The sequence below is a fragment of the Chlorocebus sabaeus genome, chromosome 6, assembly GCF_047675955.1.
Source record: "Chlorocebus sabaeus isolate Y175 chromosome 6, mChlSab1.0.hap1, whole genome shotgun sequence".
Lineage (NCBI taxonomy): Eukaryota > Metazoa > Chordata > Mammalia > Primates > Cercopithecidae > Chlorocebus > Chlorocebus sabaeus.
In genome coordinates, this window is record NC_132909.1 from 51,178,321 (window position 1) to 51,202,305 (window position 23,985).

The 23,985-nt window shown below is 55.9% G+C and overlaps 1 protein-coding gene across 4 annotated transcripts; it reads left to right on the forward strand.

Moving 5' to 3' along the window:
* Positions 1-85: 85 nt before the first annotated feature.
* On the forward strand, positions 86-23,836 carry ZNF653 (zinc finger protein 653). Of its 4 annotated transcripts, none has more exons than XM_073016927.1 (9): positions 86-578; positions 8,289-8,332; positions 10,447-10,662; positions 18,392-19,003; positions 19,137-19,308; positions 19,415-19,526; positions 20,521-20,635; positions 22,106-22,167; positions 22,384-23,825. In XM_073016927.1, exons 1-9 carry the CDS (start codon positions 280-282, stop codon positions 22,465-22,467), a joined length of 1,716 nt encoding a protein of 571 aa, XP_072873028.1. In that variant the 5' UTR covers positions 86-279; the 3' UTR covers positions 22,468-23,825. The 4 variants fall into 4 exon arrangements, with proteins under 4 accessions (XP_072873028.1, XP_007993516.3, XP_072873029.1 ...); XM_007995325.3 differs by having other exon boundaries at positions 22,106-22,205; positions 22,384-23,818; XM_073016928.1 differs by lacking the exon at positions 20,521-20,635 and having other exon boundaries at positions 22,384-23,836.
* The last annotated feature ends 149 nt before the right edge of the window (positions 23,837-23,985 follow it).

Genomic DNA, 23,985 nt, shown 5'->3' on the forward strand with positions numbered 1-23,985 from the left:
CCCTCCCCAGGATCTCAGGCTGCCAGCGATGGGCAGGCGAGACCCCTCCGGGATCTGCAGGCTCTTCTGGTTCTCCCCTTCAAGCGAAGTTAGAAAGTTTAATCAAAAAGGGGTGGGGGCGCTGTTGGTTGTGCACATGCGCAGTTTCCGTTCTTAGTCTCCTTTTGGCGCCCCAGGGCAGCGAGAGACCGTGAGAAATTTCTCGGCGGCGCTGAAGATGCGCGCCACTTCCGGTCCGGCTCCTAACAACGGGGGAGGCTGGTAACCAAGGTGGGGGGGATGGCGGAGCGGGCGCCGGAGCCCGAGGCGGAGGCGGAGGCTGAGGCGGGCGCGGGCGGGGAGGCAGCAGCCGAGGAGGGCGCAGCGGGCCGAAAGGCGCGGGGCCGGCCGCGACTCACGGAGTCGGACCGGGCCCGGCGACGGCTCGAGTCCCGGAAGAAGTACGACGTGCGGCGCGTGTACCTGGGCGAGGCGCACGGGCCCTGGGTGGACCTGCGGCGCCGCAGCGGCTGGAGCGACGCCAAGCTCGCCGCCTACCTCATCTCTCTGGAGCGCGGCCAGCGAAGCGGCCGCCACGGGTGAGGGGGCCTGGCCCCAAAGGAGGGAGGGAGGTGATGCCCCCAGCCCCCGCCGGGCTTTGCCCCGCCCCTCCGCCTTGAGGCCCTGCCCCCGGCACCTGCGGGCCCCGCCCAGGAGCCGGACCGCCGGCCTGGGTCTCCGACTGCCAGGCCGGGACGCGCCTGGCTCGTGGCCCCGCCTCCCATCGTTTCGACTGCCCAGTCCTAGGATGCACCCAGCCCCTGTACCCGCCTTCTGAGCGCTGGGCCCCGCCCGCTAGAACTCTGGCGGCCCAATCCTGGGACTGGCCCCACCTCCAGGCCTTGTAACTACCCAGTCCCTGGAGGGGCAGCCCCGCCCCCTCACCGGTCTCATCCTCCCCCGCTTAATTCCCCACCTGGCCTGGGACTCTGGGCACCCTGGGGCACTCAGCCCTGCCCTTCCTGAAGTTCTGGTGCCCCATCTGGGACTCCGTATGGCCCCGTTCTCGCAACCCTAGATCCAGCACACCCGGGAGACTCTTCACAACCTGGACTTCACTCCCCTAAACCTATTTCTGTGAAGCAACTTAGCCCAGGGATACTCGGATGAAGAGGAAACCGCTAGGTAGCTGGGCAGGTGGAGGGCAGAGAGGCCTGTCTTTGTAAAGTAAATTATCTATCTTGAGAAGGAGCAGTGTGGATGGAGTTTTTCCCTTCCTGCCTTATACGTTGATGGGATGATTGAGTTAAAATAGGCAAAGAACTTAGAACAGTGCCTGGCAGGTAGTGGGTTTCCTAAGTATTAACTTTTACAAGGATGATATTTATTCCCTATCACAAGCAGTGCTGCAAGGAAATCCTTGTTCTGCCCTGGTTTTCAGGTGCACATGTTCGCATGTTTCTCTGGGGGGGAGATTCTGAGAGTCAAGAATCAAACAGATCCTGCTGAATTATACCCACCACCCCTTTCCCAGGGCAGCAGGCTGATTTATATGCTCAAGAGCAGGACTGGAAATGCTGGGAGCGCAAAGATACCTGCCTCATGGAACAGACATTCTGGTGGGCAGAGGGGATGGCTTGTTCAAAGTCCTGGGGTTTTTTTTGGTTCGTTTTCCTTTTTTTTTTTTTTTTTTTTTTTTGAGACAGAGTCTTGCTCTGTCGCCCAGGCTGGAGTGCAGTGGCACAATCTCTGCTCACTGCAAGCTCCGCCTCCCGGGTTCATGCCATTCTCCTGCCTCAGCCTCCTGGGACTACAGGCGCCTGCCGCCATGCCCGGCTAATTTTTTGTATTTTTAGTAGAGACGGGGTTTCACCATGTTAGCCAGGATGGTCTCGATCTCCTGACCTTGTGATCCACCTGCCTCGGCCTCCCAAAGTGCTGGGATTACAGGCGTGAGCCACCACGCCCGGCCCTCGTTTTTCTTTTTGAGACAGGATCTCACTCTCTCGCCCAGACTGGAGTGCAGTAGCTCACTGCAGCTTCAACTTCGTGGGTTCAAGTGATCCTCTTACCTCCGCCTCCTGAGTAGCTGGGACCACAGGTGCACGTCACCCCACTTGGATAATTTTTGTATTTTTTGTAGAGACAGGTTTCCCTGTGTTGCCCAGGCTGATCTCAGACTCCTAGGCTCAAGTGATTCTCCGGCCTCAGCCTCCCAAAGTACTGGGATTACAGGTGTAAGCCACTGTGCCCAGCCCTGTTTGTTTGTTCTTGAGACAGGGTCTCACTTTGTCACCCAGGCCAGAGTACAGTGGCATGTTCATAGCTCACAGCAGCCTCAACCTCCCAGGCTCAAGGGATTCTCCTGACTCAGTCACCCAAGTAGCTGGGACTACAGGTGAGCCACCTCACCTGGCTGTTTTTTTTAATTTTTTATGGAGATGGGGGTCTCACTATGTTGTCCAGGCTGGTCTTGAACTCCTGGGCTCAAGGGATCCTCTCTCCTCAGCCTCCCAAAGTGCTGGGACTACCGTCGTGAGCCACCATACCTGGCAAAAGGCTGTTTACTACAGACCAGAAACTTAAGTAAGTTATGTAGTCCATGAGAGAGAGATAGGAGCTATGAATGAAGAGTGTGAGCTGGAATTTAAAATAGGGAGTGAAGGTGGTCACATTCAGAAGATAGCATTTCAGTAAAGACCTGAAGGAACCTAGGAGGAGCCATGCAGATCTCTGGGGAAGAGTTGAGGCGGAGGGAATAGCAAAGGCAAAGGCCCTGAGGCAGGACCCTGTTGTGTGCCAGGAACACTGAAGAGGGTTGTGTGGCTGGACTGCAATGAGTGAGGGGGAGAAGGGAAGACAAGGACAGACTGGTGACAGGGAAGGTCATCCAGGGCTGTGGAGAGGACTCCAGTTTTTCCTCCCAGTGAGGTGGGAGCCTTTTCTTAAGTGCAAGATTTTGTACCGAGAAAGAAGTGGTATGGTCTGCCTTTATTTCCCCCACCCCCCCTTATTATTATTATTATTTTTTTTTTGAGATGGAGTCTTGCTCTGTCACCCAGGCTAGAGTGCAGTGGCACAGTCTCAGCTCACTGCAACCTCTGCCTCCTGGTTTCAAGCAATTCTCCTGCCTCAGCCTCCCAAGTAGCTGGGACTACAGGTGTGCGCCCCTATGCCTGTCTAATTTTTGTATTTTTAGTAGAGACAGGGTTTCGCCATGTTGGCCGGGCTGGTCTCAAACTCCTGACCTCAAGTGGTCTGACTGCCTCGGCCTCCCAAAGTGCTGGGATTACAGGCGTGAGCCATCGTGCCCGGCCTTTTATTTCCTTATTTATTTATTTATTTATTTATTTATTTATTTATTTATTTTTGAGATGCAGTCTTGCTATGTTGCTCAGGCTGGTCTTGAACTCTTGGGCTCAAGAGATCCTCCCACCTCAGCCTCCAGAGTAGCTGGGAATACAAGTCACACACCACCGCACCCAGCCTGGTTTATATTTTAGAAGGAACTGTCTCTAGGATGTGTGTGGCTTGAAGAATGGATGGGGTACACATTGTGATACAAGGTTGGCCAAGAGTTAACAATTGGTAAAGCTGATGATGAGTCCAAGGAGGTTCACGCTACTCCTGACAACAATTTCAAAAAAAAAGGACAGGGCGTGGTAGCTCACACCTGTAATCCCAGCACTTTGGGAAGCTGAGGCAGGTGGATCACTTGAGGTCAGGAGTTTGAGACCAGTCTGACCAATAGGGTGAAACCCTGTCTCTACTGAAAATACAAAAATTAGCCGGGTGCGGTGGCGCACACCTGTAATCCCAGCTACTTGGGAGGCTGAGGAGGGAGAATTGCTTGAACCAGGGAGGTGAAGGTTGCGGTGAGCTGAGATCGTACCACTGCACTCCAGCCTGGGCAACAGAACAAGATTCTGTCTCAAAAAGTAAAATAAAAATAGGCCAGGCGCGATGGCTCACGCCTATAGTCCCAGCACTTCGGGAGGACAAGGTGGGCAGATTGAGAAGTCAGGAGTTGCAGACCAGCCTGGCCATCATGTTGAAACCCTGTCTCTACTGAAAATACAAAAATTAGCTGGGCGTGGTGGCGCACACCTATAGTCCCAGCTACTTGGGAAACTAAGGCAGGAGAATCGCTTGAACCTGGGAGGCAGAGGTTGCAGTGAGCCGAGATGGTGCCACTGCACTCCAGCCTGGACAACAGAGCAAGACTCTGTCTCAAAAAATAAAATAAAATTAGGCCAGGCACGGTGGCTTACACCTGTAATCCCAGCACTTTGAGAGACTGAGGTGAGCAGACCGTGAAGTCAGGAGTTCGAGACCAGCCTGGCCACCATATTGAAACCCCATCTCTACTAAAAATACAAAAATTCGCTGGGCCTGGTGGCATATGCCTATAGTCCCAGCTACATGGGAGGCTGAGGCAGGAGAATCGCTTGAACCCGGGAGGCAGAGGTTGCAGTGAGCCGAGATCACGCCACCGCACTCCAGCCTGGGCGGCAGAGTGAGGCTCCATTTCAAAAGAAAACAATTACTAAAGGGATACTTTCAGACAGAAAATACAGGCCTGAGTGTGGCATTTGCTCTCCTTGGTAAGGGAGGTGAGGGAGAAGCAGCAGCCCCAGTGCCAGTGGAGCACTGGGCAGTGGCAGCGCCCAGGAGGCCAAAGGAAGTGTCTGTCATGTCCAGTGCTGTTGGACCAAGTGAAGCGGCCGTCACTGGTGACCGTGATGGGAGAGTGTGTGACGTGATGGAGAAAAGCCCTGACTGGAAGAGTTCCAGTGAGATGGAGGAGAGGATATGGAGACAGCGAGTGTAGACAACCGTGGCAAAGGGGGGAAATGAGGAAGGAGGCTGGGCGCGGTAGCTCACGCCTGTAATCCCATCACTTTGGGAGACTGAAGCAGGAGAATCGCTTGAGCCTAGGAGTTTGAGACCAGCTTGGGCAACATGGCAAAACCCGATCTCTACAAAAACTACAAAAGTTAGCTGGGCATGGTAGTGCATGCCTGTGGTCCCAGCTACTCAGGAGGCTGAGGCAAGAGGATCAGTTGAGCACTGGAGGTTGAGGCTTCAGTGAGCTTTGACAGTGCCACTGCACTCCAGCTGGGGCAATACTACGAGACCCTGTCTCAAAAAGAAAAAAAAAGATATGGGGAAGGGGCTGGTGGGAAAGGTGGGTGTCAAAATGATTTTAATCCAAGACGGGAGAAATCATGGCATATCTAGATGCTGGTGGGAATGACTGAGCGAAGACTGAAAGGAAATGGCAGGGAACAGCAAAGCCAGGGCCTGAGTAGCCCCACTAGCTATGGTCCTTGATGCCAGTGGCCTCTGCTGGGAGTCACAGAGAAGTGGCAGAAGTTGGAGAAGTAGACAGGAGAGGTAGGCAGTTTGAGGGAGAGAGCCCTGCATTGGGGTTGGAAAGTGGCACTCACCAGGTTACACATGCCCTCGCTTGCTCCCCATGGTGATCCTGTGTGGAAGGCACTACTACTATTTCCACTTCACAGACAGGGAGACTGAGGCTCAGAGGGGACAAGACCTGCTTGAGGTCACACAGGCAGTTGATAGCTGAGTCTTGAACTTGGGTCTGGCTGATACCCAAGACTGTCCCCACTGCAATGTGACACTCCCAGCCTCCAGCGGTGAGTGGGTGGAGGTGGCTGTGGACATTAGGACTTGGGTTTGGGGCCGGGCATGGTGGCTTACACTTGTAATCCCAGCACTTTCAGAGGCTGAGGCGGGCAGATCACTTGAGGTCAGGAGTTCAAGACTAGTCTGGCCAACATGACAAAATCCCATCTCTACTAAAAATACAAAAATTAGCTGGGCATGGTGGCAGGCGTCTGTAATCCCAGCTACTCGGGAGGCTGAGTCAGGAGAATCACTTGAACCCAGGAGGCAGAGGTTGCAGTGAACCGAGATAGTGCTACTCCACTCCAACCTTGGTGACAGAGCCAGACTTGGGTTTTGGGTTGGGTGGGGGTCTCCACAGCCAGTGTGGCCATGTGCAGGGGAGGGTGGAGCGTGGGAAGGGATAGAGTCACATGGGATGGGACCTGGAAGAGCAGAGCCGGAGGCAGGGGCAGAGCCTGGGGCAGGAAGGATGGAAGATTCCCAAGGTGCAGTCCTGGGAACCAGATGGGTATGGTACCGAGAATTGGTACAGGGCTGGGAAGGAGTCAGAGGGGGTGGACAGTTTTGCTGGTAAGAGACACTAGACTGGTTGTCAGGATGTTTGTGGCAAGAGCAGGTCTGGGCCACAGCAGGGAGGCCAGGGGACCCGGGCTCTATGATGATACTGATAATCATAATGATCATTGTACCGTTTGCTTATTGATGATTAAGTGACAGGGCTGTACCATGATGACGATCGTTTTTTGTTTGTTTTTATTTGTTTCTTTTTGTTTGTTTTTGAGACATGGTTTTACTCTTGCCCAGGCTGGAGTGCAGTGGCGTGATCGTGGCTCACCACAGCCTTGACCTCCCCAGGCTCAGGTGATCCTCCCACCTCAACCTCCTGAGTAGCTGGGACTACAGGCACGTGCCACCACCTGGGTAATTTCTGTATTTTTTGTGGAGACAGGGTTTCACCATGCTTCCCAGACTGGTCTCCAACTTCTGGCCTCAAGCGATCCACCCGCCTTAGCCTCCTAAAGCGCTAGAATTACAGGCATGAGCCACTGAGCCTGGACCTTTTTTTTTTTTTTTTTAAATGTATAAATAGAGATGGGGTCTTGCTATGTTGCCCGGGCTGGTCTTGAACCCCTGGCTTCAAGACGTCCTCCTGCCTCAGCCTCTCAAAGTGCTAGGATTACAGGTGTGAGACACCACACCCAGACAGTACCCACTGTCTTGCTGGCTGTGGGCCAAGACCACTTTCAGCCTCTCAAGTAGTTGGGACTACAGGTTGGAGCCACTGTGCCCTGCAAGATATGCTTCCTTTTGATTAACTCACAGTCACCTAACCAAGGCTTGATATCCAGTCCTACTCACAGGCCTGCCCTGCTCAGGGGAAGAGGATCATACAGGGCATATATCCCAGGGTAACTGTGGGGGCCATCTTGGAATTCTGCTTCCACACCAACTTTTCACACCCACTTTGTTACTTCTCTACTCCCTGACTGTGGGACCTAGGGCGTAGGTGGCCTCACCCCTCCAAGCCTGTTTTTCCTGCTCCTTGAGGTGGTGATGATGCTAGAGGCCTCTCCAGGGCTGGTGGCAGTAGGGGAGAGAGTCCAAGCGAGGGGCCTGGTGACACAGTGCTGGAGTTGGGGACAGGAACATAAAAGTTCAGATTCCGGGCTGGGCGCAGTGGCTCATGCCTGTAATCCCAACACTTTGGAGGCTGAGATGGGCGGATCACCTGAGGTCAGACATACATACACACATATACACACACACACACACACACACACACACACACATTAGCTGGGCATAGTGGTGCATGCCTGTAATCCCAGCTACTCTGGAAGCACGAGAATTGCTTGAATCTGGGAGGCGGAGGCTGCAGTGAGCCAAGATCGCACAACCACACTCCAGCCTGGGTGATAGAGCGAGACTCCTTCAAAAAGCGGTGGCTCACGCCTGTAATCCCAGCACTTTGGGAGGCTGAGGCAGGCAGATCACAAGGTCAGGAGTTCAAGACCAGCCTGACCAACATGGTGAAACCCTGTCTCTACTAAAAAAACAAAAATTAGCCTGTAATCCCAGCTACTCAGGAGGCTGAGGCAGGAGAATCGCTTGAACCCGGGAGGTAGAGATTGCAGTGAACTGAGATTGCGCCACTGCACTCCAGCCTGGGTAACAGAGCAAGACCTTGTCTCCAAAAAAAAAACAACAAAAGTTCAGGCCAGGCGTGGCCGCTCACCAGCCAAGTAATACCTTGGTATTACTCCCAAAGTAATACCAGCACTTTAGGAGGCGGAGGTGGGCAGATCACCTGAGGTCAGGAGTTCGAGACCAACCTTGTCAACATGGTGAAACCCCATCTCTACTAAAAATACAAAAATGAGCCGGGTGTCGTGGTGTGCACCTATAGTAATTCCAGCTACTTGAGAGGCTTAGGCAGGAGAATCGCTGGAACCTGGGAGACGGAGGCTGCAATGAGTTGAGATCTCACCACTGCACTCCAGCCTGGGCAGCAGAGCGAGACTCCATCTCAAAAACAAAAAAATGTTGAGATTTCGTTTCAGTGCACAATGAGCAGTGGCTCTAGTCACTGTAATTACTTACAGGTCAGACAGACCCAGCGCTGGCCCTGCGTTCACCCTCACTGCCTCTCTCTGTTGCAGGAAGCCTTGGGAGCAGGTCCCCAAAAAGCCAAAGCGGAAGAAAAGTAAGTGGAGGCTCAGCCTGGGGGAGGTGGGGAGAGTTGGGAGTGGTGGGAATATGGAAATTAAGGTCGCTGCCCTGGGCAGCACAGTTGGAACCGGCAGAGCCAGACTTCAAACCCAGGTCTGCGTGTCTCATGTCTCAGGCAGTGTCCTTGGCTCCCTCAGTCTCTTGCTCCTGGCATGGGAGTCAGCCAGGGGAGAGCCAAGCAGAGGGAACAGCTTGTGCAGAGCCCTAAGGGCAGGGGGAGCCAGGCACTGGTGGTTAGAGGGGAGGTCTGGAGCTTGTCCCTCCTGTCTTGCTGGCCACCAGTCGGTGGGAGTCTGAACAGCCAGGGTCTGCTCAGCTCTGAGCTCTGGAGCTAGGGGTCGCAGGCCATGTCCAGCAGGGTGAAGGCCAGCTGGTGGCAGTGAGCCCCTCCCCTTCTTAGGATTCTCCAGAGGCGGGGGGAGCCATGACCTTCACCCTGAATCCTCAAGGGATGAGGAGCGCAATGAGGAGGGAAAGGACTGGACTGGAGAGGCGGCTGTGGGTGATGACTCTGTTGCCCTCATGGTTGGGGAGTCTGGGCGCATTCCCTAGACCCAAACACCTCTTCTGGGCCCCTCTTCATCTCCCGGCCCACAGGAGTGGGGGACATGCTGTCCTCGCGCTTGGCCGAGGGACCAGGACCATCACACGAGTCAGATACCATTTCCCAGCACTCACTGTGTGCCCAGCCTTGTTCTGCGTCCTGGAGATGTCTTCGCTCCCTCCCTCCTGCCTGGCAGCCCTCAGGGATGGGAATCCCTTATTCTCCCCAGCCCAGAGGAGGCCCCTGGGACTCAGAGAAGCTGAGTCACTTGCCCGGAGCTACCCAGCTTGGAAGGGGCAGAGCCAGGATTCAAACCCAGGTGGTCTGGCTCCACCGTGCCCACCCTTTATACAGCGTTCTTTCATCCAGCAAATGTTCCTGGAGCACCTGCTGTGTACCAGGCCTGGTGGGGGCACTGGGGGTACAGGAGGAACAAAACAGCAGTGTTCCTGCCCTTGAGGAGCTGACATTCTGGTGGGAGAGACAGACAGGGCACATGTAAACAAATGGCCGCAGATGGCATCTAGGTACTACCTGGAGAAAACGGACAGCAAGCTAAGGTTGGCTAGAGTGACTGGGCAGGGAGCGGCCTCTCGGAGAGGGTGCATTTTGGGGAGGCCTGAGTGAAGTGGGGAGGGAGCAAGACAGTTATCTGGAGGAAGCAGGCACAGCCCGTGCCAAGGCCCTGAGTGGGCCACACCTAGCCCGCTCCAGGAACAGCGAGGAGGCTGTGTGGCTGGAGTGGAGTGGAGTGGAGTCACCAAGCTGGTGATGGCTGGGAGGTGACAAGTCACAGTGGGCCCTGTGGGCTGAAGGGAAGACTTTGGCTTTTACCCTGAGGGAGGTGGTCTTGCTGTGTCGCCCAGGCTGGAGTGCAGTGTTGCAACCTCGGCTCACTGCATCCTCCACCTCCCGGGCTCAAGTGATCCTCCTACCTCAGCCTCCCAAGTAGCTGGGACGAAAGGCATGCACCACCATGCCTGGCTAATTTTCATAGTTTTAGTAAAGATGGGTTTTCTCCATGTTAGCCAGGCTGGTTTCAAACTCCTGGCCTTAAGTGATCCACCTGCCTCTGCCTCCCAAAGTGCTAGGATTGCAGATGTGAGTCACTGCGCCTGGCCCTCATGGTGGATTCTGAGCAGAGGAGGGAACAGACTTGACTCGGGCATTCACTGGCGCCCTCTTGCGGCTGCAGGGGCTCGTTAGGGTGGGAGCCTGGGAGTCGTGGGCCTGAGGACTGCACTGGTCTAGGCGTTTGATGAAGATGAGAACAATAAGAAGCAGCTAACAATTACTATGCACCTACTGTGCGCCAGGCTCCACTGTTTACATGACTTGGCCAATAGAACAGTCTGCATTACCTACAGGGGGTGCTTCTCCTCTCTGAGCCTCAGTTTCCCCCTCTAAACTGGGTGCAGGCCTGGATGGCACTCAGGAGGGCCTCCCAACCCATGGGACCCATAAGGCCCCGGTGGTTCAGGCAGCCATGTCACCATGGGCTGAGCCCCGTCCCTTACACCCACCCCTTGGCCCTGTGTCCACAGGGCGGCGACGCAACGTGAACTGCCTGAAGAACGTGGTGATCTGGTACGAGGACCACAAGCACCGCTGCCCGTACGAGCCGCACCTGGTGGAGCTAGACCCCACTTTCGGCCTGTACACCACGGCCGTGTGGCAGTGCGAAGCTGGCCACCGCTACTTCCAGGACCTGCACTCGCCCCTGAAGCCCCTCAGCGACTCAGACCCAGACAGTGACAAAGGTGGGTCTGTGGGGCGAGGGCACATCGGGGGCTGCCCATGTCTGGGGGCTTCTTACTAGCCCTAGGCTAGCATCACAAACAGAATAGTGGCCACAGTGGCTCTGGCTCTGGCTCTGGCACTGGGACAGAGCAGGGACACAGTGGGCCAGGCCGAGCCCTTCGTGGCTTTGCCCTCTGAGTCCTTACAGAGCCCAAACGGGGAGGCGGTCCCTCTTTACGGAGCAGTTTGCCCATCTGTGCCCAAGGCCAGTCCCGAGCAGGGCTGGCTGAGGGCCCAGGAGCCCTGGCTTGGCAGCTGAGGCGGGGGCAGGCCTGCTGGGGCAGGGCTCGGCCCCCACGGTGAAACGGCCGCCTAAACCACCCAGGCCTTATGGCTCCATAGGCTGTGATGCTCTCCCGAGCCCTGGCTAAGCTGGCCGCTACCTCCTTTTTGATTTTCTCTGGCTCCCAGTTGCGTTCTCTCGCCTTCTGCCTTTCCAGGCTTCGCTTCTTGCCTTCCCCCTCCATTCTGTTCCCCTCCTGTTCCCCATTTCTCCTCCCTTGAGCTGCCTCTGTCTCCTTCCTTGATCTTTCATTTTCTTTGTGTCATCCTCCCTCCCTCTCTTTCTCTTGTTTCCTTCCGTTCCCCTTTCTCCTCCTCCATCCCCACCCTCACGGTCCCTGCCTCTCTCCTTCCCATCCCATGGGGCAGGCACTCAGTGAGGGAGGCCCAGTTGGCCCCCGTGAGTGGTGAGGGGGCTGCCGGCAGCCTCAGGGGTTTGGCATTGGCTGGAGAAGGAGTGTGGGGCACACTGCCAGGCGTCCTGTCAGGGCTGAGGGTGGGGCAGTCACCGGGGCTGAGCCTGCGCTGGCTGGCATCTCAGAGCAGGTGGCATCCCAGCTGGCCGAGGGGAAGCCGGGGGCGAGAGGTGTTCCAGGCGGGCACCCCCACTAACGACTGTCCCACCAAGTGTTGGCCAGGCTCCCAGCGTGCAGCAGCCCCTCGGCTGCCCCGTCCCATGATCTGGGACCTGCATTCCACCCTCCTCTGCCTTTTACTGCCCCCCTCACTGTGTGCCTCTCCTGGCCCTGCCCAGAGCCACTGTGAAGCTTCCGCATGGCCTTGTCATCAGCCCCACTTGGCAGTCAAGGAACCCCAAGCCCCAGGAGTGATCTGACTGGCCCATTTGGTGATGGGTCAGGCTGGGGTGTGGGTGGTGCCCAGAGCAGCTTCCTTATGCCCCAACTCACTCTTGTTGTCCAGGCTGGAGTGCAATGGCGTGATCTCGGCTCACTGCAACCTCCAACCCTCAGGTTCCACCGATTCTCCTTCCTCAGCCTCCCGAGTAGCTGGGATTACAGGCACCTGCTACCACACGCAGCTAATTTTTGTATTTTTAGTAGACATGGGGTTTCACCATGTTGGCCAGGCTGGTCTCAGACTCCTGACCTCAGGTGATCCACCCACCTTGGCCTCCCAAAGTTCTGGGATTACAGGCATGAGCCACTGCACCCAGCCTTATTTTATTTTATTTTTTTGAGACAGAGTCCCTCTCTGTCACCTAAGCTGGAGTGCAGTGGTGAGATCTTGGCTCACTGCAACCTCTGCCTCCCGGGTTCAAGCAATTCTCTTACCTCAGCCTCCCCAGTAGCTGGGATTACAGGCGTGAGCCACCATGCCCAGCTAATTTTTATATTTTTAGTAGAGATGGATTTTCACCTCTTTGGCAGTGCTGGTCTTGAACTCCCGGCCTCAAGTGATCCTCCTGCCTCGGCCTCCCTTAGTGCTGGGATTACTGGTGTAAGCCACTGTATCTGGCTAATTTTTTATTTTTATTTACTTTTTTAGAGACAGGGTCTCACTCTGTTGCCCAGGCTGGAGTGCAGTGGTGCAATCATATCTCACTGCAGCCTCCAACTCCTGGGCTCAAGTGATCCTCCCACCCTGGCCTCCTGAGTAGCTGGTAACACAGGCACACACCACCACAGCCAGCTAATTTTTAAATTTTTTGTAGAGACGGGATCTCATTGTGTTGCCCAGGCTGGTCTCAAACTCCTGGGATCTAGTAATCTTCCTACCTTGGCCTCCCAAAGTGCTGGGATTACAGGCATATGCCACTGTGCCTTGCCCATGGCTATTTCTGTTGGTGCTGTCATTACCTGGGGAGAAGTCTGGGGTCAGCCAGACTTAGCAGACGCTGCAGTCAGGTGGACCCAGACGCTTGCTCTGGCCCTTCCCTCTGCTCATTAGGCGACTGCCCCTCCTTCAGGATGGTGCCAGGGGGTTTGCCCACCCTGCAGAATACAGGACAAGGGAAAATTATTTAAAAAGAGGGGCTGATCCTCTTTATCCCCAACCCTGCTGCCACCCCAGGTCCATCAAGAGTGGGCATCTCACTGCCCTGAATGGCACTGAGATAATAGGAAACTTACAGAGTGCCTACTTTGAGTCTCCTGCTGTCCTAAGCCCTTATACATATTTACTCACTAAAGACCCACAACAAAGGCTGGGCGCAGTGGCTCACACCTGTAATCTCAGCACTTTGGTTTGGTTTGGTTTGGTTTGGTTTGGTTTGGTTTGGTTTTGTTTTGTTTTTGAGACGAAGTCTCACTCTGTTGCCCAGGCTGGAGTGCAGTGGGGCAATTTCGGCTCACTGCAAGCTCCGCCTCCCAGGTTCAAGCGATTCTCCTGTCTCAGCCTCCTGAGTAGCTGGGACTACAGGCGTGCACCACCACTCCCAGGTAATTTGTGTATTTTTAGTAGAGGCAGGGTTTCACCACGTTGGCCAGGATGATCTTGATCTCTTGACCTTGTGATCTGCCTGCCTTGGCCTCCCAAAGTGCTGGGATTACAGGCATGAGCCACTGTGCCCAGCCAATCTCAGCACTTTGGGAAGCCGGGCAGGTGGATCACTTGAGCCCAGGAGATCAAGACCAGCCTGGCCAACATGGTGAAACCCCATTTCTACTAAAAATACACAAATGAGCTGGGCATGGTGGCACAAGCCTGCAATCCTAGCTACTTGGGAGGGTGAGGCAGAAGAATCACTGAAACCCAGGAGGCGGAGGTTGCAGTGAGCCAAGATCGTGCCACTGCATGCCAGCCTGGGAAACAGAGCAAGACTCTGTCTAAAACAAACAAACAAACAAACAAACAAAAACAACCAAAACACTCCCAAGGGCCAGGTACAGTGGCTCACACCTGTCATGCCAGCCCAGCACTTTGGGAGGCCAAGGCAGATGGATCACTTGAGGCTAGAAGTTCGAGACCAGCCTGGGCAACATGGCAAAATCCAGTCTCTACTAAAAATACAAAAAATTAGACAGGTGTGGTGGTGCATGCCTGTACTTCCAGCTACTTGGGAGGCAGAAGCATGAAAATCACTTGAACCTGGGAGGCAGAGGCTGCAATGAGCCAAGATTGGGGAATGGAGATTCATTCATTTATTGGAACGAACCCTCACTGCGCACCAGGCAACCTTCTCAGCATGGCGGGCTCTGCACAGGGACCCCACAGCCTTACAGAGTTTACATTCTAGAGGGGAAGCGGATTGTAAGCAGGATAAACCAATAAAAATATAGGGCATAGGCAGGGCGCAGTGGCTCAAGCCTGTAATCCCAGTGCTTTGAGAAGCCAAGTTAGGATTGCTTGAGGCCAGGACTTAGAGAACAGCCTGGGCAACATAGTGAGACCCCATCTCTAGCAAAAAAATAAAAAAGTTAGCTGGGCATGGTGGTGCACCTCTCCCAGTGCTTTAGGAGGCTGAAGCAGGAGGATCGCTTGAGCCTAGGAGCCCGAGGCTGCAGTGAGCTATGACTGTGCCACTGCACTCCAGCCTAGGTGACAGAAGGAGACACTGTCTCAAGAAAAAATAAATTAATTACAATATAGGCCGGGTGTGGTGGCTCATGCCTGTAATCCCAGCACTTTTGGAGGCTGAGGCGAGTGGATCACTTGAGGTCAGGAGTTTGAGACCAGCCTGTCCAATATGGTGAAACATCGTCTCTACTAAAAATGCAAAAACTGGCGGGGCATGGTCAGGCATGCCTGTAATCCCAGCTACTCAAGAGACTGAGGCAGGAGAATCACTTGAACCAGGGAGGTGTAGGTTGCAGTGAGCTGAGATTGCACCATTGCACTCCAGCCTGGGCGACAAGAGTGAAACTCCATCTCAAAAATAAAATAAAATATAGAGTGCACTGTAAGGTGGTACGTGCTTTGGGAAAAAATAAAGGAGGGAAAAAGGAACTATTTGAGACAGAATGGTCAGGAAATTCCCCCTGAAAAAATACCCTTTAATGAAGGGTCTGATGAAGGGGAGGGAGGAGCCCTCTCAGATGTCAGACAGAAGAGGATTCAGGCCAGCCAGGCGCAGTGGCTCACATCTGCAATCCCAGCAGTTTGAGAGGCCGAGGCAGGTGGATCATGAGGTCAGGAGATCGAGACCATCCTGGCTAACGTGGTGAAACCCCGTCTTTACTAAAAATACAAAAAATTAGCCGGGCCTGGTGGCGGGCGCCTGTGGTCCCAGCTACTTGCGAGGCAGAGGCAGGAGAATGGCGTGAACCCAGGAGGCAGAGCTTGCAGTGAGCCGAGATCCCGCCACTGCACTTCAGCCTGGGTGACAGAGCAAGACTCTATCTCAAAAAAAAAAGAGGATTCAAGCCGAGGGAATGGCAGGTGCAAAGGCCTTGAGGCAGGAACCTATCTAGTGTCTCCAAGTACATTAGGAGAGGAGGCGAGGGCAGGAGGTGATGGAACACCTCCTGAAACAGACACACCCCCACTCTTGTGACCTGGCACAGTAGTTTGTTTCCCACACACAAAGCCTGGTGCTTCCATCCTGCAGACTGCCTTTCATCCGTGGACCCAGGTTCTTTCCTTCCTATGGCTCCAGCCTCCTTCTGGATCCTGGCTGAATGGTGGGGAGAAAAGTGGAGGCTCAACCTTGGGAGCACCTGTTCACTTGCATTCCATTGGCTGGGTCTCAGCTACATGGCCACACCTACCCGCAAGGGGTGCTGGGAAGTGTAGTCAGTGCTGGTGCCAGGAACAGAGGGATTTAGTGAGCACTAACCTGCCTTTTTCACAGGAGGTAAAGAGCAGGTTCTCAGGAGCTGGGGACCCAACAGAAGGGACTGGCCTGGCCCTGGCAGGAGGCTGGTGGGGTCGCGACTAGCATCTGCAGGGGAAGTGGGAGAAGCAGTCAGGCTGCAGGTGGATGTAGTTTGGATGCAGCACCAACAGGTTTTGCCGACAGATTGGAAGTGGGTGTGAGAGAGAGAGAGAAGTCAAGAAGAGCCCCAGGACTTTGGCCTGAGCCACTGGAGAGACTGAGCTGCCATCCGCTGAGTCAGGGACACCCGTGAGCAATGCAGGCCTTGTGGGAGGGAAGATACAGAGCTCAGTGTTGCAGATCTGAGTTTGAGATGCCTGTGAGACCCTCTTAGGGGGACAGTGAGATGGAAGAATCTGGAGCTCGACATGGAGGTCTAGGCAGAAGCTGCACATGGAGTCACCAGGCCATGGGTGGTTGTAGTGATAATAAGAATATATACTTAGCCGGGCACGGTGGCTCATGCCTGTAATCCCAGCACTTTGGGAGGCCGAATCACCTGGTGGGCAGGTCACCTGAGGTCAGGAGTTCCAGACCAGCCTGGCCAACATGATAAAACCCCGTCTCTGCTAAAAATACAAAAAAAAAAAAAAAATTAGCCTGGCATGGTGGCGCGTGCCTATAGTCCCAGCTACTCTGGAGGCTGAGGCAGGAGAATCACTTAAACCTGGGAGGCGGAGGTTGCAGTGAGCCGAGATTGCACCACTTCACTACAGCTTACACAACAGAGCAAGGCTCTGTCTCAGAAAAACAAACAACAACAACAACAACAAAAACAAAAACCCTTTTGAACAGTTCCAGATTGGTGAACACATTGAGATGCTGGGACGGTGGTGCCCCCGGAGAGGGCATGGAAGCAGTCACCATCCCCCCATATCTTGCCCTGTGCCTCTCTTCCCTTTGGCTGTCGCTGAGTTGAATCCTTTATAATAAAGCTGCAATAGTAGGTAGAGCCATTTTCTGAGTTCTGTGAGTTGTTCTAACAAATTATCAAACCTGAGGATGCAGTCATAGAAACCCCCCATTTATAGCCCATTGGTCAGACACATGGGGTAGCCCAGGACTTGCAGCTGACATCTGAAGTCAGGCGGTCTTGTGGGACTGAGCCTTTAACTTGGAGGATTTGACGCCCACTCCAGGAAGATAATGTCAGATTGGACTGAATTATTGGACGTTCAGTTGGCATCAAGAATCGGAGGATGGCCTTTAACCCCATCAGCCTGGGCAAGCCTGGGGGAAGGTGAGCACTGAGGAGAGGCCCCAGGCTGAGCCTTCCAGGCCTGCAAGAACCAAATAAACTTGGAAGGAGCCACCAGGAAGGGCCCAAGACCCCAGAGTGTGGGTCTGGGGGCTGAGAGAGGAGAGTGTGCCCTGGAGTAGGGGTAGTCAGCTGGGTCAGTCATCTTGGATCAGTTAGGGACAGTGGGGATTGAGAAGTGATTGCTGTTTTAGGCAGTGAGAGGGTTACTGTCCAGCCCCTGAAGAGCCCGCAACAAATACCAACTGCTGGCCGGGCATGGTGGCTTACACCTGTAATCCCAACACTTTGGGAGGCTGAGGTGGGAGGATCACTGGAGCCCAGGAGTTCAGGGCCAGCCTGGGTAGCGTAACAAGACCTGATCTCTACTTGGAAAAATCGGGGCCACACGAGGTGTCTCATGTCTGTAATTCCAGCACTTTGGGAGGCCCAGGCGGGCGGATCACCTGAGGTCAGAAGTTCGAGACCAGCCTGGCCAAAATGGGGAATCCTGTCTCTACCCAAAATATAAAAATTAGGCAGGTGTGGTGGTGCATGCCTGTAATCCCAGCTACTTGGGAGGCTGAGGTAGGAGAATCGCTTGAACCCAGGAGGCAGAGGTTGCAGTGAGCCAAGATAATGCCATTGCACTCAACCTGGGTGACAGAACAAAACTGTCTCAAAAGAAAAAAAAAAAAAAAAAGAAAAATTCAGGCCAGGTTCAGTGGCTCACGCCTGTAATCCCAGCACTTTGGGAGGCCGAGGTGGGCAGATCACAAGATCAGGAGATCGAGACCATCCTGGCTAACACGGTGAAACTGCATCTCTACTAAAAATACAAAAAATTAGCCAGGCGTGGTGGCGGTCGCCTATAGTCCCAGCTGCTCGGGAGGCTGAGGCAAGAGAATGGCGTGAACCTGGGAGGTAGAGCTTGCATTGAGCCGAGATTGCGCCACTACACTCCGGCCTGGGTGGCAGAGCGAGACTCCATCTCAAAACAGAAAAAAATAAAAATTCGGCCAGGCACGGTGGCTCACGACTGTCATTCCATCACTTTGGGAGGTTGAGGTGGGCGGACAACTTGAGGTCAGGAGTTCAAGACCAGCCTGGCCAACATGGTGAAACCCCGTCTCTACAAAAAACACAAAAATTAGCCGGGTGTGGTGGCGCACGCCTGTAGTCCCAGCTACTTGGGAGGCTGAGGCGGGAGAATCACGGGAACCGGGATGCCAAGGTTGCAGCAAGCTGAGATCGCACCACTGCATTCCAGCCTGTGTGACAGAGTAAGACTCTGTCTCAAAAAAAAAAAGAAAAGAGAAAAATAAAATAAAAACTAAATAAACAAATACCAGTGGCTGCAGCTATCATAACCATTCCCTTTCTTCTGTCCCCACAGTGGGCAATGGGCTGGTGGCCGGCAGCTCTGACTCGTCCAGCTCTGGCTCTGGCTCTGACTCTGAGGAGCCCCCTGAAGGCCAGCCAGTCAAGGCTGCAGCAGCGGCAGCGGCGGTGACGCCCACCAGCCCAGTGGGCAGCAGCGGGCTCATCACTCAGGAGGGCGTGCACATCCCCTTTGACGTCCACCATGTGGAGAGCCTGGCTGAGCAGGGTACCCCGCTGTGCCCCAACCCGGCAGGCAGTGGGCCCGAAGCCCTGGAGACGGTGGTGTGCGTGCCGGTGCCCGTGCAAGTGGGTGCGGGCCCCAGCGCCCTCTTTGAGAACGTGCCCCAGGAGGCCCTGGGTGAGGTGGTGGCCAGCTGCCCCATGCCAGGCATGGTGCCCGGCTCACAGGTGATCATCATCGCGGGCCCTGGCTACGACGCTCTCACGGCCGAGGGCATTCACCTCAACATGGCAGCGGGCAGCGGTGCCCCCGGCGGTGGCCTGGGCGAGGAGGGGCCCTGTGCCATGATGGAGGGTGTGGCGGCCTACACCCAGACAGAGCCCGAGGGTAGCCAGCCTAGCACCATGGACGCCACTGCAGTAGCAGGCATCGAGACCAAGAAAGGTCTGGGGGACCTGCCATGGCCTCTGGCCAGGGGTGGTTGGGCCTGGGAGGGGCCGGGTGAGGAGTGGCCCTCGAAGTGGGCACCTTGGCAGCCTTCGTCCCCTGCGGACACCACCCTGTGTCCACCCCGTAGAGAAGGAGGACCTGTGCTTGCTCAAGAAGGAGGAGAAGGAGGAGCCGGTAGCCCCGGAACTGGCAACGACGGTGCTTGAAAGCGCAGAGCCCGAGGCAGAGGCAGACGGGGAGGAGCTGGATGGCAGCGACATGTCAGCCATCATCTACGAAATCCCCAAGGAACCTGAGAAGTGGGTGCCGGGGCGGGCAAGGGTGAGGGCGAGGGCTTGGAGCGGCCCGCAGTCCCCCAGCCTGCCTGGTGTGGGAGCCCTGATGTCATGGCCCATTCCCCTCCAGGAGGCGGCGGAGCAAGCGGTCGCGGGTGATGGACGCTGACGGCCTGCTGGAGATGTTCCACTGCCCATACGAGGGCTGCAGCCAAGTCTACGTGGCCCTCAGCAGCTTCCAGGTGAGGCCGCCACCCAGAGCAGCCTGGGCCAGGCCCACAGGGCCCAGGCCATGGCACCACCAGGATGTCCTACCTCTAGTTTGCCCCTTGGAATTTGACGAGGTGCCCCTGAAGGCAAAGACAGGGACTTGTCACACCCTACACCTGGCGTGGGAGGTGCAACAAGAGGCCTTTGAATGTGCTATGCCATGCTTTGATTGAGCATGTGTTAAGCACCTAGTGCAAGCCAGGTCTGCAAGCTGGAGCCAGGCTTGCTCTAGTAAGTTAAACAGGGAAAGAACAAAGGAATGAATCAATTGGGGCTGCCTGTTCCAGGCCCATGGGGGCTGACAGCCCTCAAATCCAATTCCAGTCCTGCCACTGGCCCCCTGTAAGACTCTGGCCAAACCACTGAGCCTTGAACCTCAGTTTCCCCATCAATTAATTGGGCTAACAGCTGGGCCCTTCACAGAGTTGACAGATAACCCAGTCCAGAGCCTGGCATATAGTAGGTGTTCAATAAAACTGTCCTTGGCCGGGCATGGTGGCTCACACCTGTAATCCCAGCACTTTGGGAGGCTGAGGTGGGCAGATCACGAGGTCAGGAGATCGAGACCATCCTGGCTAACACAGTGAAACCCCGTCTCTACTGAAAAATACAAAAAAAAAAAATTAGCCGGTGTGGTGGTAGGTGCCTGTAGTCCCAGTTACTCAGGAGGCTGAGGCAGGAGAATGGCATGAACCTGGGAGGTAGAGCTTGCAGTGTGCCGAGATTGCACCACTGCACTCCAGACTGGGCGACAGAGCAACGCTCCATCTCAAAAAATAAAAAAAAAGCTGCCTTTTAATCCCAGTTGTGCCCCTGGGAATCTCTGAGCTGGGCAAGGGTACCCCTCTTCGCCTTCTCCTGGGGAGGCCAGCCCCAGCCTGCCTTCCAGCTGCCCTCATCTCTCCCCACCTCCCAGAGCCCCTTCCGTGGGCCTGTGGGACCCACTCCTGCCCGTCTCGTCCCCAGAACCACGTCAATCTTGTGCATCGGAAAGGAAAGACCAAAGTGTGCCCTCATCCTGGCTGTGGCAAGAAGTTCTATTTATCCAACCACCTGCGGCGGCACATGATCATCCATTCAGGTCAGGCCCTGGGCCAGCTGGCTGCATGAGCAGGGGACACAGGGACATGGGGCTGGGAGCCTGGGCCAGGGCTGGCGGGTCAAAGCCCAGTGCTGGGTCTCCAGGCATAGGGCTACACCCCAGGAGCTTCCTCCCTGTCCTCAGTAAGCTGTAACTATGTGAGCCACAGCGACAGGGACTATTACCAATCAGTCACAGGAATTGGACAGGGCTGGCCTTCTTCCCTCCTATCCCACGACCCCATGCCCCATGACCCCATGAGCAGGTCTCATGCAAGACTTAGGGAGCAGCTGACACCGCCACTGCTTTTCCAGATTGGAACCTATAATAGCACCTGGGGCCACAGGCCAGACCAGTACCCACCCAAGCAGCAGCAGGAAGGAGAGCTGGGCAGAGAGGAGCAGCTGGCTTGGGACTGGGCTTCTGTTTCCGCTTGTGGCAGAGATGCAGGTCTTTTGCCTGGGCTAGGGACCCAGTGGAGAGCCACGGTGCCTGTGTCCAGCGATAGGCATGGCGCTGAGGGCCAGAGCTGCTGATATCACAGGAGATCAGAAGTTTGGGTTTTTTTTTTTTCTTTATGTGTATATGGTTATTTTTTGCAATAGAGTCTCACTCTGTTGCCCAGGCTGGAATCTGATCTTGGCTCACTGCAGCCTCTGTCTCCCAGGTTCAAGCAATTCTTCTGCCCCAGCCTCCCAAGTATCTGGGATTACAGGCGCCCACCACCACATTAGCCAATTTTTGTATATATTTTTTTAGTAGAGACGGGGTTTCACCATGTTAGCCAGGCTGATCTCCAACTCCTGACCTCAGGCAATCTGCCCTCCTTGGCCTCCTAAAGTGCTGGGATTATAGGTGTGAGCCGCCGGGCAGAAGATTTTTTTTTAATGCAAAATCACCCAAAGTTCAAATATCGGGGACAAGACTGGGCACGGTGGTAATCCCAGCCCTTTGGGGGCCGAGGTGGGCAGATCATCTGAGGTCAGGAATTCGAGACCAGCCTGACCAACGTGGAGAAACCCCGTCTCTACTAAATATGCAAAATTAGTTGGGCATGGTGGGTGGCACATGCCTGTAATCCCAGCTACTCGGGAAGCTGAGGCAAAAGAATCGCTTGAACCCGGGAGGCAGAGGTTGCGGAGATTGGGCCATTGCACTCCAGCCTGGGCAACAAGAACGAAACTCCATCTCAAAATACACACACACACACACACACACAACAAATTCAAACCCACGTTGGCTTGGCAGTTTGCACCCTATGCCCCTCAGGGACCCAAGTTCGATCTCAGCTCTGCTTGATTGCGTTTCTGGGCAATTGCGTGGGAAGGACATAGGGTTCGGTCGGCCTGCGCCTGCAGTCCTGGGAGATCCAAGGAGACAGCCCGATGCTCCTTCTAGCATCACAGTCTGCAGCACATCAGAGACACCCCATAGCCCACCGTCCTCAGCCTCGGTCCCCACCTCCCCCAGGTGTCCGTGAATTCACCTGTGAGACCTGCGGCAAGTCCTTCAAGAGGAAGAACCACCTGGAGGTACATCGGCGCACGCACACCGGCGAGACCCCCCTGCAGTGAGTGACAGGCCGCCCCGTGCCGCTAGAGGATTGGGTGGGGAGGGGATCCCAGCAGGTCCCAGGGGCAGCTTCGCCCCCACGCAGTGCCTGGGCCCAGTTCCACCTGCGCTCGGCCTTGTAGGGCCCCGCCCCGCCCACTCTGATCCCGCCCCATGCCGCCACGGGCTCCTGGCAGGTGCGAGATCTGTGGCTACCAGTGCCGGCAGCGGGCATCCCTCAACTGGCACATGAAGAAGCACACTGCAGAGGTGCAGTATAACTTCACGTGCGATCGCTGCGGGAAGCGTTTCGAGAAGCTGGACAGCGTCAAGTTCCACACGCTCAAAAGCCACCCAGATCACAAGCCCACTTGACCCACCTGACGACTGACCACCCCTATTTATTCGTCCGCTCGGACACCACTCCCGGGCTTGCTGTGGCCTGGACAGCTGCGAGGGCCGCCCGGACCGCGGGCCGGAAGGAGGCGCCCCCACCCCGCCCCAGGGCTGGGCCCCCTGGGCAGGTTCCCCACCCCGCCCCACCGCATCCTTCTCGGAGCTGGTACCTGGGGCTGCATTGCTGGAACTGTCAAGAGAGCAGAGTGAGATTAAAGAGCGAGAAAGGAGATGCCCTTCCCCTAGGCCTGAATGATTTGGGGTGCCAGGTCCCTCGCTGTCTCCAGCCTACTTGATCCCTTCCTGAGCGAGGCCGGGAACGAGGGATGTCCCTGGCCCCAGCAGCCCCGCACAGCCCCTGCTCCCACAGGATGGGGTGGGACTTGGGGGTCTGGGGTCTCTGGGCATCTCCCAGAACTCAGGACCCTAATGCCCACTCCTCCTGTTTTATGGAGCACCCATGTCCCACCCTCAGTGAGCTTCCGGGATGAGATGGGGAGGTGTTCAGTAAACCCCTAAAATGAGAAACATCTGCAGCTAGCGACAAGCGCCATGCAAAAGAGAGAGTGATGCGTTGTTTTCTGGGGATGCTGTTTAGGTCGGTGGTCAGGGAGGGCCTTTGAGGAGGTGGCATTTGCGCATAGGCCAGAATGACAAAGATCTATCCTTGAAGAAAGCTGGGGGAGGAAATTCTCAGGCCAGAGGAACAGCCAGTGCCAAAGCCCCGAGGTAGAACCAGCTCGGCGTGTTCCTAAAACAGGAAGCCGCGGGGGGAAGGGGAGTTGGCGGCGGCTGCCCTGGCCCCATTTCCCGGAGGAGGGTGCTGAGGCCGCCGCCTCCTGCGGGCCGCTAGAGAGAGGGGCGGGCCGCTAGGTGGCGTGCGAGGCGCGTAGGCGCCGGTGGCCGCAGCCACGTGACCCTGGGGACCGCAGCCGCGAGCTCAGGCACGTGCCCGGGGGAGCCCTGTGGCGCCACGCGGAGATTGGCCCCGCCGGCTCCTCACCAGCTCGGGGGATGGGGCGGGGCCCCAGCTACGCCTCAGTTTCTGCTGCGGACCGGGGGGCTACCCCAGCCGGGGACAGAAGAATCGGCGAGGATGAGCGAGTCCGGCCGCTGGGGCCGCCCCCGCGAGCTCCCTCCCAGCTGAGGCAGGTCCCCTCCACTCTCCCCGCTCAGCCGGAGCCGGCAGGTTTCCATGGGAACCGCAGCGGGGTCCGCGCGCCCGGGAGCAGCCCCCCTTCTAGCACAGCTTCCGATGACGGAAACCGGGAGGAACATGGGGTGGGGAACAGACCATCGGTTGGGGCCCCTAGCGTCCGCAGTCAGGTCGCCCCGGCGAGCCCATGAGGGGCCACTCGGGGACCCGCACCGCCACCGCCCCTATTGCGCGGGTCACAGCGATT